The sequence below is a fragment of the Dicentrarchus labrax genome, unplaced genomic scaffold (genome assembly GCF_905237075.1).
Source record: "Dicentrarchus labrax unplaced genomic scaffold, dlabrax2021, whole genome shotgun sequence".
Lineage (NCBI taxonomy): Eukaryota > Metazoa > Chordata > Actinopteri > Moronidae > Dicentrarchus > Dicentrarchus labrax.
In genome coordinates, this window is record NW_026136724.1 from 15,882,128 (window position 1) to 15,896,442 (window position 14,315).

The 14,315-nt window shown below is 42.2% G+C and overlaps 3 protein-coding genes across 5 annotated transcripts; 1 reads left to right on the plus strand and 2 right to left on the minus strand.

Annotated features, from left to right (window-relative positions):
* Window positions 1-163: 163 nt before the first annotated feature.
* Window positions 164-1,305, minus strand: LOC127359233 (tetraspanin-7-like). The gene has a single exon (XM_051393113.1). It carries the CDS (start codon window positions 1,303-1,305, stop codon window positions 217-219), a length of 1,089 nt encoding a protein of 362 aa, XP_051249073.1. The 3' UTR covers window positions 164-216.
* A 3,047-nt stretch (window positions 1,306-4,352) lies between these two features.
* On the minus strand, window positions 4,353-9,772 carry LOC127359181 (zinc finger protein 502). Of its 3 annotated transcripts, none has more exons than XM_051393023.1 (9): window positions 9,608-9,772; window positions 8,894-9,096; window positions 8,712-8,813; window positions 8,533-8,628; window positions 8,345-8,455; window positions 8,143-8,260; window positions 6,975-7,761; window positions 6,367-6,422; window positions 4,353-6,283 (listed from the first exon to the last, which is right to left on the minus strand). In XM_051393023.1, the coding sequence occupies exons 1-9, from the start codon at window positions 9,711-9,713 to the stop codon at window positions 4,755-4,757; spliced, it is 3,108 nt and encodes a 1,035-aa protein (XP_051248983.1). In that variant the 5' UTR covers window positions 9,714-9,772; the 3' UTR covers window positions 4,353-4,754. The 3 variants fall into 3 exon arrangements, with proteins under 3 accessions (XP_051248983.1, XP_051248981.1, XP_051248984.1); XM_051393021.1 differs by having other exon boundaries at window positions 6,367-6,425; XM_051393024.1 differs by lacking the exon at window positions 9,608-9,772 and adding an exon at window positions 9,457-9,590 and having other exon boundaries at window positions 6,367-6,425.
* Window positions 9,773-10,501: 729 nt separating this feature from the next.
* On the plus strand, window positions 10,502-14,187 carry washc3 (WASH complex subunit 3). Its single transcript, XM_051392665.1, has 7 exons — window positions 10,502-10,724; window positions 11,667-11,765; window positions 11,896-11,961; window positions 12,063-12,200; window positions 12,926-13,042; window positions 13,141-13,205; window positions 13,302-14,187. The coding sequence occupies exons 1-7, from the start codon at window positions 10,674-10,676 to the stop codon at window positions 13,399-13,401; spliced, it is 636 nt and encodes a 211-aa protein (XP_051248625.1). The 5' UTR covers window positions 10,502-10,673; the 3' UTR covers window positions 13,402-14,187.
* The last annotated feature ends 128 nt before the right edge of the window (window positions 14,188-14,315 follow it).

The following is a 14,315-nucleotide window of genomic DNA, read 5'->3' on the forward strand; positions in this document are numbered from 1 at the left end:
ATTTACAGATTTTTTTTTAACTGGGAGAGTTTTTATGGCTCGGAAGGCCCCATCTGACAATGTTTATGCAGAAAGTTAACGTGACTTAAACTTTTAGAAGCCTGGTCAATGGTACCAGAAGCAACTCCCCCCACTTTGTAACTCTATTACTCTTTAAGGGCATAGTCCGTTCCCAATCCTAATTATCTACAAATTGGTCAATCCTTGGTGTAACCATTAATGTGCCACCACACGTCGACGTTGTCTCGGTGCCAGTTTGTTGGCCAGCAGACAAGCCAAGGCAATGCCTCCGATCTGAGTGAAGGCCAATCCTAACACAGTGGCGGCAATGTGAAAGACGTTGTCGTTGACCAAACTGAAGACTTTGCGGAAGCAGCCGTGTGGATGTATTCCTGCAGCCACTACTTCTTCACTATCATCTGACAGGAGAGGTCGATTCTTGCAGCCCTTGCGCCTCACGCAGCAACTGTCCGGCAGCGACACAGAGGTGCCGTTCTCGGTGGGCAGGAAGGTCATATGCTGGATAGCCCAGTCCGAAGTGAGCCAGTCACGCCAACCCTCAGCTCCACAACACTCCAGGGCCCTTTGCAGGCTGTCTAATGCATCAGCACGGCCTTCATCCTCGGTGTAGCCGGCCACCGCTCGCTGTAAGCCGCTGCGAAATCCTCCGGCAATGTCTTCACGATAGAAGAGACCTGAGAGTCCGGCTGCCAAACCGGCTATCAGTGCTGCAAGTTGGAAGAACCCGTAAGCCCTAAGCACGCAGGGCAGGTTTGCAGCTACTCCCAGACAACCCAGGAAGCCCCACGCGGTGACTGCAGCACCTGTGGACAGAAGGATGAGTGGGGCGTTGGGGTAGCGGTTAGCAGACAGCAGCATGTAGTCTGCCAGTGAAATCTGTGCCCACACACCAAGAGATAGGATGGCTAAGCCGGCTGCCCAGAAGAGGCAGCTGAAAGCCAGGAGACCCAAGCGCAGGAGGTGCATGACTCCCACTGGGCGGCAGCAGGGTGGGGCAGCGCCCACAGGTGGAGGTGCAGGGGGCGCCAGGGAGGCCTCTGAGCCCACAGACAAGGATAGTCGCTGCTGCTGCTGTTGGAGCTGCTCTTCCTGCTCTTGGTAGGGTGACAGCAGGTAGCCAGGGATCGCAGAGGTTCGACGAGGGAGAGGAGGTGGAGTGAGCAGGTCGAGACCCCGCGGAGAGGAAAGTCGTCGCACAGCCAGCCGCTCGTGTTCCCAGTCCAGAGCTCGTCTGCTGGGACTCGGCCGAGCTGACAGCGAGCCGTAAGGCAGTGCAAAGCTCATGATCCTGGCTCCGGCTTTATGTACTCCTCTCTCTCTCTTTTACACACTCCTCCTCTCTCTTCCTTCCTCTATCAGTGCCTTCACTCTCGTCCTCCTGCAACACACAATCCCCGTCTTCTTTATGACTGGTTATTAATCCGCCACCACCCACCCAACGCCAACTGGACTGTAAATCACACTGATGGGTGTCGCGTCTTGCTGTTATCTACATCCACAGCCCCCTTGTTTCCGCCCTATTTATTTGTTTATTTCGGGCATTCTTTCCACCTGCATGATCACCAGCTCTTCAAATTCCTCCACTGATCAGTCCCATCCCGATATCTGCTCGCTCGCTGCTGCCCCTTCGCTCTGGTCAAGGCAAGAGGTGATTGCAGTGGGGAGGACCGGAAATCCACCCATGCACACCCTCTTTCGGTGTGGAGGAGACATCCCTTTGAGTTTTATTATAGAGGAATTAAAGAACTCGGGAAAAACACCCACTACTGTCTATACAGTGCATGTGATGTCTTTGTAAAATTTAAAAACAGTTTTATGATGTAAATACAAGCTAGTAGCCAACATATTCTTTGTGAAAGAATATCAGTCAAGATCATGACTAAAGCCAGTGATTATAACACTTAAATTAGATGAGAAAATAAGTGATTTTGATGTGTGCTGTGTAAATTAAATAAATAAAAGTCAATTAAATGGAAACATATATCCACCTACCCTAATGTACATTAAGATACCTGCATGTAAAATATTTATTTCAGCATCCTTTGCACTGTTGTCTACTGTCTACCAATGTTTGTGTATAAATATGTATAACTGTACATATACGTCTGTGTCTTTTTTTTGTTGAACTTGTTTATCTATACTGTTAATCTGTGTTCGTACATTGAGAGCAACGTAAAACCGGAGTCAAATTCTGTGTATGTGCACACAAACCTGGCCGATAAAAGTGATTCTGATTCTGAAACATCTTTTTAAATTATAAATACATGAAAACAAAACTTATGTAGTAAATAAAATTGCATCCTGAGGTCTTCGTAAATCTTGACTGCACACTAAATCTAAACTATTAATTATTGATTACTAAGACATAATACTTACGAATACGAAAAAAGAAAAGAGTGTTTTTTCATCGACTACCAATAGATGATGATGTTCACTTTGTTTAGATTTTGGCCACATTTTCTATCAAAAATACATTCTAATCATCGTATTATTACACAAAATGCAAAGTGGCAGAGAAATGGTTTTACATTATGCTAACACACGTTACTATATTATGGACGGACTCATCTAAAAATGTTCTTTTTTTCCCCCACTAACAATTTAAAACACATTTGGAAACATATCCCATGCTAAAAATAGATAACCAATTTCAAACCACCGGAAAACCCAATTTAGGCTGCACTATAATGGTACTTGGTTGGTCCCCTGTTAAACAATGCAGCCAGTTTTATCCTGGTGTTTCCTTCTCTGCATCTGCTTCTCTCCGCAACCCTCTGCGGATCAGAGCTAATTAAAGCCTCTCAGTTAATTAAACACATTCAAATGGCTATTTTTTTATACGGATGAGCACAATAGTGGCACAATGGCAAAGAGGGGAATACCCAAATAGATTGCCTGGGGAGGAGGATGAAGAACTGCAATGTGGTGTATCCTAAGATCCCACATTTTGTCTATTTGGGCTCCAGATAATAGTTTAATAGTAGAAAAACTGACCTTAACAGCTGATGTTTTGAAGTCTTTTGCCACGTTACTTACAAGACTTACTACAACATCTTGTTCTCCAGGATATGAAGAACACCACAGTGATGCAGGAAGAAGACAGCTGGAAGTCTGTAGAGGAAATGAGATTATGTTTATGATGTTTATAATTAATCTTTGCTCTATAACCATCAGCTCATTGGGTTTTATGTGCACTCTAGACAGATATGAAGTAAATACATCACCTGACACACGCTGGATGAGATTTTCAAAGGCACCTCCAATACAGCTCCTTGAAAATACAGCCGGGAGGAGAAGAGGTGTAGGGGAAACCATTCCTCCAGTTTTGTGGCTGCAGGGAATACCTAAAAAAGAGTGTGTTTCCCAACCTTTCTGGTTTGTGACCCTTAAAACAAATATTTCTACATGCAACCCTTTGTTACAGGTCACATTTGTGTATGTGTTGTAAGCAAAAAAAAAGTAGTTCTTACTTCTTAAACTGTTACATGTGATTAATTTCTACAGGCCTGAAAGGGGAAAAACAAGAGTTTAATGCTACCAGCTCGGTGAAGCTGCACTTAAACACAGTTGTGCTTTGAGCCAAATGCTAACACCAGCATGATAACGTGCTAATCTTAATTGAGCATGGGAGCATTTGCTGATCAACATAAAGTAAAGGTTGATATTTAGTCTTAAACCAAACTATTGGACAAACATTTCTTACCTGATGTTGGAGCTGGAGGAAAATGAGCTACCAATGTTATTGTATTTCCTCCTGAGGGGTTCCTGAACGTCTCATCGACACCAAATTTCATGACAATAAAGCCACTACTTATTAAATTTAAAAAACTAGACTGTTAACCTCATGGTGGCGCTGAAGGATCCAGTGGCCCCCTCGGTCAGGTGACTTGCGGTTGCCCTAAAGCATAATGCAATCCAACACCATTGAAACAATGACCTCAGCAAACATGAAGTATACACTTCATAAAGGTAGCATTTATTGATGCCATTGGATTATATTTTACAGGTTTCAGTGTTATTTCCTGGAACCTATGCCCTACCACAGTGCACTGTAGACTGTACAACTAAACAATATCCACATTCTCAATTATACAGCCATTAAGTCAGGACACTTAGGGCGTTTTTGAAGTTAAAAGCAGAATATGACAGTATATCTGGAGCTTAATAATAATAATTTATTTTTTACATATTAATAAAGTGTTGCCCCCCTCTTCTTTTTACCTTTCCTCTTTTTTATTTTGTATATTATATATTATGTTTTGTTTTAAACCTGAAACTGTGTATGCGCCCCACTGATGCACAATATCCCAGTCAAAGAAACAGACGGTAAATAGAGTGAAAAAATGTATTTAATGAGTAATTTTGTAAACCTGTGATGTCCAAATGATTTAAACATGATTGTGACTTCCCTGTTGCAAACTTCAAAGCAAAGGGGAGACGAGAGGGTGAAGCTACACGTATAAAACACTGATAATGTCAAAATGATTTGTGTTTAACAAGTTTAAAAATCTTGTTTTCAGTTTCATTTACTCAAAAAGTTGAAGTATGCAACAGTGCCAAACACTTGATAGTAAAGTCAGCATGGTCCTAGTTGTGGACACACATTATTTTCCTGATCTGCATTAAATATATTCTCTCCAAACCAGAACTTGTTAAATTTGATAAAGCGAAATAACTAAACTCAAGCATCCTGAAACAATATACTCTTTTTTTACAATTTCAACTAAATTGTCTCAGTTATTCGTTTCATTATTTGATTCCTCAGGTGTGTCCACAGACTGTGCTGCTTCTCCCTCCGCCCTGTGTGTCTCCATGTGCTTTTTGAGCTTGGCCTTGGATGTGAACGCCTTCATGCACTGCTCGCAGTACGGCTTCAGAGGCTTCAACCCCGAATGGCTGCGCTTGTGTCGCGCCAGCTCCGACGAGCTCTTGAACTTGAGCTCGCAGATGTTGCAGGGATACGGCCTCTCTCCCGTGTGAATACGCTGGTGCAGCTGAGCCTCGCTGAGGGTGAGGAACGACTTCTCACAGTGTCCACAGGGGAACGGCCTCTCTCCTGTGTGAATGAGATTGTGCCTGGTCAGTGCGTATGGTTTGGTGAAGCCCTTCCCGCAGTAGGTGCAGGGGTACGGGCGGGCGCCGGTGTGGGAGACGATGTGTTCCTGCTGGGTTTTCTTGCTCTTGAAACGTTTGTCACACTGAGGGCACGAGTAGGGCCTGTCGTCCACATGTGACCTGTGATGTTTTGAAAGCTCTCCCTGCGACAAAAAGCCCTTCCCGCACTGAGAGCAGAGGAACGGTTTCTCCCCGGTGTGCATCCTCTCGTGTCTGGCGAGCACTGACACCAGGGTGAACCTCTTGGGGCAGTGGGAGCACTGGAAAGGCCGCTCGCCTGTGTGAACACGGAGGTGTTTCATGAGCATAAAACGGAGCGAGAAGCGCTTGCTGCACTGGTCACACTGGTAAGGTCGCTCCCCAGTGTGGGTCGACAGATGCCTCTTTACATCAGATCTCCGAGTGTACGTCTTCTCGCAATGTGGACACTTAAATTGACGCTTCACTTGATGCATCTGCCGGTGCTGGGAGCGTGCGAGCAGGGAGTCGAAGCCTTCACCGCACTTCTGACAGATGTAGCGCTTACTGGTGACGTGAGACTTCCGGTGCTCGAGCAGGTCGGAGGAAGTGGGGAAGCTCTGGCTGCAGATGGAGCAGATTTGAGGAAGCTGGCTCTGGTGCGAGTGAGACTTCTTATGGTGGACGGTCAGTGCGCGGAGGTTAGCGAAGGAGCTCCTGCACAGCTGGCAGGAGAAAGAAATGGCCACGCCGTGATGTTTACTCTCGTGTTTGGCCAGATCCCACGAGTGCTGGAAGGTTCGGTCACACTGAGAGCAGTGGAATGGTCTCTCGCCTGTGTGAGTGAGCTGGTGTCTCCTGACGTCTGACGTCCGGGTGAATGTCTTACCGCATGTTTCACACGTGAGTGCCTTCTTTTTGTTTGGGGACTGAGACACATTTGCTTTGCTTTGATTCTCAGGTGGTTCTGCTTTACTCTGCTCTGCGTGTCCTTTGGGGAAAAGTTTAATGGATGTAAAGATTTCATCTGTGCTGGAAGGAGACGGTGTAAATTTGGCCCCTGAGAGAGTCCTGTACAGCTCAGTGCGGACACTCTGCATGTGGAAGTGCGGAGGACTGTTTTCGTCCGAGTTGTGGAAGGGACACCGCGAGCAGGTGAAGATGATCGACGTCATCTCGTCCGAATCACCTGCAAATAGAAAAAGAGACAGGTGTGAGTAAAATGTGTGGATTTTATTTTTGAAAAGATGTTTCTTCACGTTAAAATATTACCTTTGTCGATTCCTTTGATGGCTATAACAGAGGGGGCAACTGATACATCAGCCCTGCTGCTGGGGAAATAAAAATGCTGTTGGTGAGATTTTTTTTACATTTTTGGGGAAACAGTTTATAAAATGTTACAACAAATTCTAGGAAATTAATTGAATTGTAGGGGACTTTATCTTTGCAATGTCTGTGGAAGCGATAGATATTTGGTTAAAATACTATTATTAGAAAGTTAAAAACTAGAAAACAAATAGTTTGACATTCAAGAGTCAGCAGACAGTTAGCTTAGCTTAGCACAAAGACTGAAAACACAGAAAAAAAAACTAGCCTGGCTCGGTGTAAAGCTTATAAAATCCGCCAACCAGCACCTATAATGCTCACTAATTTCCAAGTTTCTGTTCTTTATGTTAAGCTTAGTTAGCCAGCTTAATATAGTAACTTAATTTAGTTAGCGTTAGAGTGGTACTGATCTTGTCCTCTAATTATATTCCCTATTCTTTCAAAGTCAAAGTCAAAGTCATCTGAACTATTCCTTAAATTAAGTAAAAAAGAAACTTGAACTCTTTGAAAGAGGAATAAATACAATGATATTACAGTATAAAAGGCTTTTGTACATTTTTGGTTCTTCACTCATTTCTCTGGACGACGTCTTGACTTTACACGTCTCCTGCCAGCTGGGTGAAGTTTTAATTTGTAGCCGAGTGGATCGGCGCACGTTAGGCGAACGGGGAGACCGTTGTGTTTCAGACGGTAGATCTTCACCGGAGACATCCGCCAGTTCTTCGTGAGCAGAGACGGATTCATGGTTATCCTTAAAGTCTGTACGAGAGTCCATATTGCTCTCTTTGTCTCCAGGTTGGAAATCCTCCATCACCTCTTCCACAATGTTTTCTCTTTTCTCGTCAGTTTGGTCACTTGTTTCATGTCCTTCATCTGGTGCGTTTCCTGACCCAAGCTCATCATCGAGCGATGAATCATTACTCTTTCCTGCCAGTACATCTTGAGCAAGGCTCTCTTTCCTTAGTGCAAAGGTTTTCGTCAGAGTCTCCAGAGCTTTAGCAACATCCACAGTTTCACTTGTTTCTTCTCCCCTCAAGCTCGTAGCCTCCTCAACACCCGCAGTGTCTGCGCTTACAGCCACGATCTCTTCTTCATAGAAATCTGTTTGAACTTGCACTTCAGCTGACTCGATGATTTCTTCGTCTACTTCAGACACTCCGACTTCCATTTCGGTGTAGACGGCCACGACGCTGTACTGGTCCGTTCCAACAAAAGTGACAGGGTTCAGGACGTTAGCGTAGTTGTGGAGGGATTCTAGTCCGACGGAGACGTTTGCCTTTTGCGAGGGAGGAATGGATAGAGCAGACATGATGCAGCTACCAATGGTGGATGAAGGGCCATCTATAAAAGAGAGGACAAGGAGTCACTGGTTGCAAAAGTATACGTTTATGGCACTTTTCCAGAAACATGTTAAAGGCACTTACATGTAGTGTTGTAACTAAAGACTACCTGTGTTATCGACTTTTTTATTCCACAAATAAAGCGACAGCAACCAGCTTAAAGTGCCAAGCAAGCTAAATTGTAAACACATTTCCCTACAAACAACAAATTTACTCCTATTTGCTGACAATATCTGTTTTTTTTTAACCAATTTCTAATGATATAACAAAGAGAAAAGCAATAGATCGCTAAAGTAGAAGCTAAAACCAGATCATATTTGGCATTTATGCTTGATAATTAACTTAAAATAACTTGCCTGCATTTAATTTCAACTCTACTCACATGGCATTTTCAGTAGTCCTGAACTTTTGTAGTGCTCGAAGATTAAACTCAACTCTTCAGGTGATGAGCGAACACATTCCTCCAGCACAGAAGGAGCAGAGCCGAGCCACGCTGCAGTCTGTAGTCAGCAGAGCAGAGCAGTTGCGGTAAATGTCACGTGTTTTTGCAGATGTAAAAACATCTGGACGGACTGCATCAATACCTGTTTTAAGTCTGGTACTGGAAGCAGCTTTTCCAGTTTTGAGATCAGCTCCCATAGTAACACATGCAGAGCGGCATCATATTGGGACCCATATTCCACCGGAAACACCTCCTGTAAGAGATCAATTTCAGTTTACTACAGGACTTCTTTAGAGTATTCTCAAGCTCAGGAATTAAAATCTTTCTGACCTGGAAGAAATATGCTCTCTCAACTGGATCTTTCAGCAGGCTCTGAACAAGTGCAATGAACGTGGATTCTGTTGTTTTCACCTCTGCATCCCTGTACTGCCGCAGATAGGAGTTCATGTCATTTAAGGATTACCGTTATTTGCTGTTAAACAAAAAGGTCATTCCTTCACTGTACTTACGTCTGTGTTTGCAGAGGTTATTGGGAGTCTATCCAAATGGCTCTGGATCGCCTGAGGATCAACCGAACCCCGAGCTGAGCCTTTGCAAAGCTCCAGAATCAACTGCAATATCAACAAATTGTTACTTTAAAGTATTAAAGTGCACATTTATGAATGTGGTGTGATGCACAACCTCTGCTCACCCTCGCTCGGAGACCCAGAATAAGCTGGGCTCTCTGCCTGTGGTTGATCAGTCCAGGGACGGCCTCGGTCACCATGAACACAAACTCCTGAAGCCTCTCGTAATTCATCACATCTTTCTGCTTCGCCAGCTGCCACATAGCAGCAGACAGGAGCTGCAGTGGGGGCACCAGGAGGCGAAGGGAGGACACACACAGGCTTGGGTCTGAAACATACACAGTGTAATGTGAGAGATTGCCTGTTGAGGGCAGCAGTGTTTCTTTTTGTACTGAAGAGAGCACTTGCAGACATTCAACTTCAACCATATAAACATATTTAAATGAGCTTTTTTTTTTTCACAATGCGAATATAAAAGAGATAGGACATTGCTAAATCAAAGCTGATACATCTATATTTTATTTCCTATGTGTAAAATGCTGCAAGAGAACCTGCCACAAGCCTATGAACTAGTATAATTGCTGGACAAACCTATGCAATGTGAGTTTTAAATGCACAATCTGGTAAAAATATTCGCGCCTGTGTTTTAGATCTCGGAACAATTAACTGAACTGCTTTATATTATTACCTTAAATATGTAACACGTAACGCAACGGCGCCAGGATGACAGCTTGTGATTGCAACGATTCCTTTAAATAGACGGGTCCCGCTAACTGTCTGACCGACATAAACAGAGCCTGCCTTTAATTACAGCGGGAGCAGATTATTAATGTACATACCGTTTATTTTCTCTGTTGAACCAATAACCTCCATTAGTGCAATATGTCTCATGTAGCGTTGAGAGATAAATATAAAATTATGTTTGATTATTTTGGGGGCTAACATGCGCTGTTAGCACGCAAGCGCCCGTTTCCTCAACTCGTCTCCTGCGCTTCCTGTTTCAAAATAAAGGTCTCACAACTTGGCTGTCAGTGCGCTTTACTTTAATTTCTCCCCCCCGAAATATCTTTAGAGTTTAAATATTAGACATGCTCTTTGATTAGTCAATTTTACACAAGTGTAGTGCACCTAAATTTTTATACAAACTTTTTTTTTTTTTTTTTTTTACAAAACAACCCCATTTTAAGCTTTTTGTTTTGTTTTTACTTTACCAATTTAGCAGGAAAAAAATAAAAAGTTTTAAAGACTGGGAAGTAATAATGATCAAATATAATAAGGAGAATTTGTCCTAATCAATTCTGCTGTGGTCAAACACACACACACACACACACACACACACACACACACACACACACACACACACACACACATACTCAAAATCCTGGATGTTACAAAAGCAAATAGATCCCCTCCAAAACATTATGCAGCACTGACTTTTAATCAGTTTAATACACGTTTTAACCCATTTTTTAAAATATGATTAATCTCTCTGTATTAAAACGTATTCTTTATGAAATTATTAATATGAAAGCAAATTTACTAAATAAACCCCTCTTATGTTTGTGAAAAAAGAAAACCTCACCTGTTTTATCTTGTGTTAATAAAATAATGTCATTATCAAAAAGGCCACAAGAAAAAACCGGATGTTGTTGTTATTTCACAGACAGCAAAGGAGACTTCAAAATAAAATCCCAAACCACAACTCCCATTGGCTCTTCATACCCTCACGTCGTCTCTGACGTAATGACGCGATCACGCAGTCCAGAGTCACATGAACCGTCTTCACAGCCGATATATATATATATATTTTTTATTTTTTTAAATTGAGCGCTTTCTGTCTTCCTCGCAGTGACGATTCTTGCTTTATAACCTGAAATAAGTTTTAAAATAAATAAATAATCCGACATGGACGAGGACGGGCTTCCGATTGTGGGTTCTGGTGTCGATCTCACCAAGGTTGGTATCTGGCCGAGCTAACCAACGCTAAGCTACCTTTCTTTTTGGGCAAATGAGACAAAACAGGCCAAAAATTGTGCTGCAACACATCTGACATTGTGTTTGTAAAGTCAGAGAGTCATAGTAAGGTTAGTTTAGTGTAAGCAAACATCATTTAAATGCAGTGTCCTTCAGATTCTTCATTGGGTTTCTGTATTGTAACACTTAAACTGTGTAGTTTGCTGCACAGTATTTAGTCAAAATTCACTCTAGTATTAAAGAGGTGTTTGAGTTGAGTCAAACTTTTGACACAATAGCTGTAAATGAATACATTTGATAGGGTAAACTAGTGGTCAGTAGTGTGTGAGTAGAAGATACTGAACTTAACAACAGATTAAATTAACTTCTGTTGTTACTAGTTCTGCATGTGTGGAATAATGTTACTTACATTAAAACCCTCACTGGAACTGAAAGTGTACATTTTAGGTGCCACTAAGGTAATGAGAGTAAAATTAAATAAGCACAAAGGCAGTAAGCAATCTAGGTCAAACAAATCTAAACATTGTAACAAAATAAGGATTTATATATATATTACATAGATAAATTATAAATATCCTAAAGTGAAATTAATACCTTTAACATCTCTTTTATGGGCGTTTAAATCTGTTTCTGGGAGCAATAATTGTAGGTGATGACTTCAGCTAATTTACAAACCTATTAAGCCATTGTAAAATATTGTATAAATTGGCTCAACTGTGGCGTAACTATTTATTCTATTCTCTCTACACTTAAATGACTCTTGATATTAGACTGGTAGTAAGTTAGTTTAACTTTGTTAAAAGTGAATAAATGAATGCAGTGGGTGGAGAAACCTCTGCAGTGCGATGATGTTAATTACTTAATTTCCTCATTACATTACACACTGGGTTTCCTTCCTAAAGCAACTGTCTGTGTTTTCTTCAGGTCCCTGCTATTCAACAGAGAAGAGTCGTTGCCTATCTCAATCAGTTTGTCGTGCACACAGTCCGCTTCCTGAACCGCTTTTCCACCGTTTGTGAAGAGGTCTGTTACATCTTCTTGCACTCTTTACTTTTATCTTTTGACTAGTTTCTGCTCACCAGGTTAGTCCACACACAAATGACCTCTTCAACACGTAGATCACATCCTGTACTGTCAAATTTCTTTCCCACAGAAACTTGCAAACATATCTCTCCGCATACAACAGATTGAAACAACCCTGTGCATTTTGGAAGCTAAGGTGAGTTGTCGAGCCTCTCCAGTCGTTTATTTGCGCACTTTATGACACTTTGACACACCCATGCGCTGATCATATGACAAACACTGTAATGCTCCGAGCAGCTGTCTTCAATTCCTGGGCTGGAGGATGTCACAATAGATGGGATCAGTCAGCGGCAACCTGCTCAAGCCAATGGACCCACTACTGCTAATCAGAGCCAAACCGATGGTCCACCAGCAGAGCCATTGCCTCCCCCAGAGGTAAATACACTGACATGCACACAAACAAGCATAGTGCCATGCGTATAAATTTAATGTATATACCCTTGCCAGTTGCTAATGCAGTGCTTATAAGCTTAAAGTAATAGGTTTTGTGATAGCTTATGTGCTTTCTTGCATAGAGTTAGCAGAAAATCTATATCATTCTCGTAGCTGTGAGTTAGGGTGGTGAGCTTAGCTTAACATAAAGACCGAAAACAAGGGTATTCTAGCTCTGCAACATGCACCTACAGGCCTCTCTAAAGCTCACAAGTTAACACGTTCTGTCTGGTTTGTTTAATTAGTACTTAAATTGTCAACCTCATGGTGATGATGAGTCTCAAGGAAGTCACCATGACCAGAGAGAAGTAGCTCTAGCACATCAGCTCCCTGTAAAACCACAACTTTACACTTCTGTTTATGTAGAGATAAAACAACAGATGCGGTGTGTTACTTTCTGAACAATTCCTTCAATGAAATATACAACAGAGCAAAGACAAACACAAGCATTACTCAAAAGTAGAAGCAACACAGATCTAGTTCATCGATGATCAGTATTATACACTACAGCATCAGATCACAAACGTCTCACAAACAAGTCTAAGACCTACAAAAGCGTACCGCCCACTCAGAAATGGAAACTAGGGCACCGCATTTGATATTCCGTGCTCTCTAAAACAGCTTTTACTCCACACTGTCTTTATTAATTTGCATATTTCATGTTGCAGCCCGCTCAGACTGCACCTGACCCTGCAACGACACAGAAAGCAGAAGCAGCTGCAGAGAATGTCATGACAGTGGCCAAAGACCCACGTTATGCCCGGTACCTGAAAATGGTTCAAGTGGTAAGTCATCACGAAGAACCGCTTATGGACTCTCGGGATTAAAAGAAAAAAAAAGCTCTTTTGGTTCTTTATTTTAAAGCATGTTTTATCTATCACAGGGAGTTCCAGTTATGGCTATAAGGAATAAAATGGTGTTGGAGGGTTTGGATCCTAACTTGCTCGAGTAAGTGTTTTACCAGTGATAATCGTATATAAATCTCTCTGCATTCATGTGGATTTGTTGTGCACCCAATAACATTTCCTACGCCGCTGATGACAGCACGCCGGATGCCCCCGTGCCCGACGGAGGAACGAGGAGCGCAGAGGATCAAGATGTCGCCGCCACCAGCTCCGACAGCGAATCATCTTTCAGCGACTGACACCTGTCCTCTGTCCACACCGCCGCGAAGCTTCCTGTAAAGCTCATCCATCGCTATTCTGAGCTTCTGTAGGCCTGTACTCAGAAAGAGACATAGGTTTCACTGTGCCCGGAAAGGGGTACCAGCCAGAAGGTGTAAATGTAAGTGCCTGGAGCAGGAGAATCCAACCAGAGTGATTGTAATTTCAGTGTAAAAGAGCTGAAATAGTTTTGCTGATGGTCGGTCAGTAACCTGCTCAGTTTTGATACATTTTTGACAGATGATTTTCCATGTTGCTTATGTTAGCAGTAGTCCTCAGAACATGGCAGTAGCATGTCATTTTTGTACAAATGTAATTATATACTGTATAAGTTACTGATTTTTCTTTGGTTGTCACACTATTAATCACAGTCTAATGCCTTTTTAAAGAGATGCATTCATCAGTTAAAAGTTATGCCTCTTTGTTACAGGGTCGAGATAAAATAGAAAACTAAGTATGTCGGATGCTTTGAATGTTTAACACATACGTTGTAATGTAATGTTGTCTGTGTGCTAAGACCAGGCAAGAAAAATATCACAGTAATCTTTCAGTATCAATATACAGTTATATCAAAATACCAGTTTAATAGGAAGGAGAATCACATGCTGAAAGACATGTGGTTCTCCTTCCCAAAAATCAGCTGGAGTACCACAAACTGCTTAAAACCAGCTGTTTCTTCTTTATTTTTCTTTACAAAAACTATGATTTTAATATGTTGACATATGAATAATATCCATGTTATAAATTGGTGTCTTATCACAGAGGAACATCATGCGTTTTCCATTGTTTTACCTTGTTAACCACTACACAGTGAGTGGATGTTTTCTCTTCTTTGTGATTGCCAATATTAGCAGGTGGCAATGTTGGAGGAACAAAAACTACAGTGTGTATGATT

Excerpts from the sequence above, each read along its gene's own strand:
- LOC127359181 (XM_051393021.1), bottom strand. The coding sequence starts at position 9,713 with ATGTTAGCCCCCAAAATAATCAAACATAATTTTATATTTATCTCTCAA. Across the intron at positions 8,456-8,532 it reads AGAGAGCATATTTCTTCCAG|GAGGTGTTTCCGGTGGAATA; the intron begins GTCAGAAAGATT and ends GATCTCTTACAG. Across the intron at positions 6,426-6,974 it reads ATGAGTGAAGAACCAAAAAT|CAGCAGGGCTGATGTATCAG; the intron begins GTACAAAAGCCT and ends TTATTTCCCCAG.
- washc3 (XM_051392665.1), top strand. The coding sequence starts at position 10,674 with ATGGACGAGGACGGGCTTCCGATTGTGGGTTCTGGTGTCGATCTCACC. Across the intron at positions 10,725-11,666 it reads CTGGTGTCGATCTCACCAAG|GTCCCTGCTATTCAACAGAG; the intron begins GTTGGTATCTGG and ends TGTTTTCTTCAG. Across the intron at positions 13,043-13,140 it reads ACCTGAAAATGGTTCAAGTG|GGAGTTCCAGTTATGGCTAT; the intron begins GTAAGTCATCAC and ends TATCTATCACAG.
- LOC127359233 (XM_051393113.1), bottom strand. The coding sequence starts at position 1,305 with ATGAGCTTTGCACTGCCTTACGGCTCGCTGTCAGCTCGGCCGAGTCCC.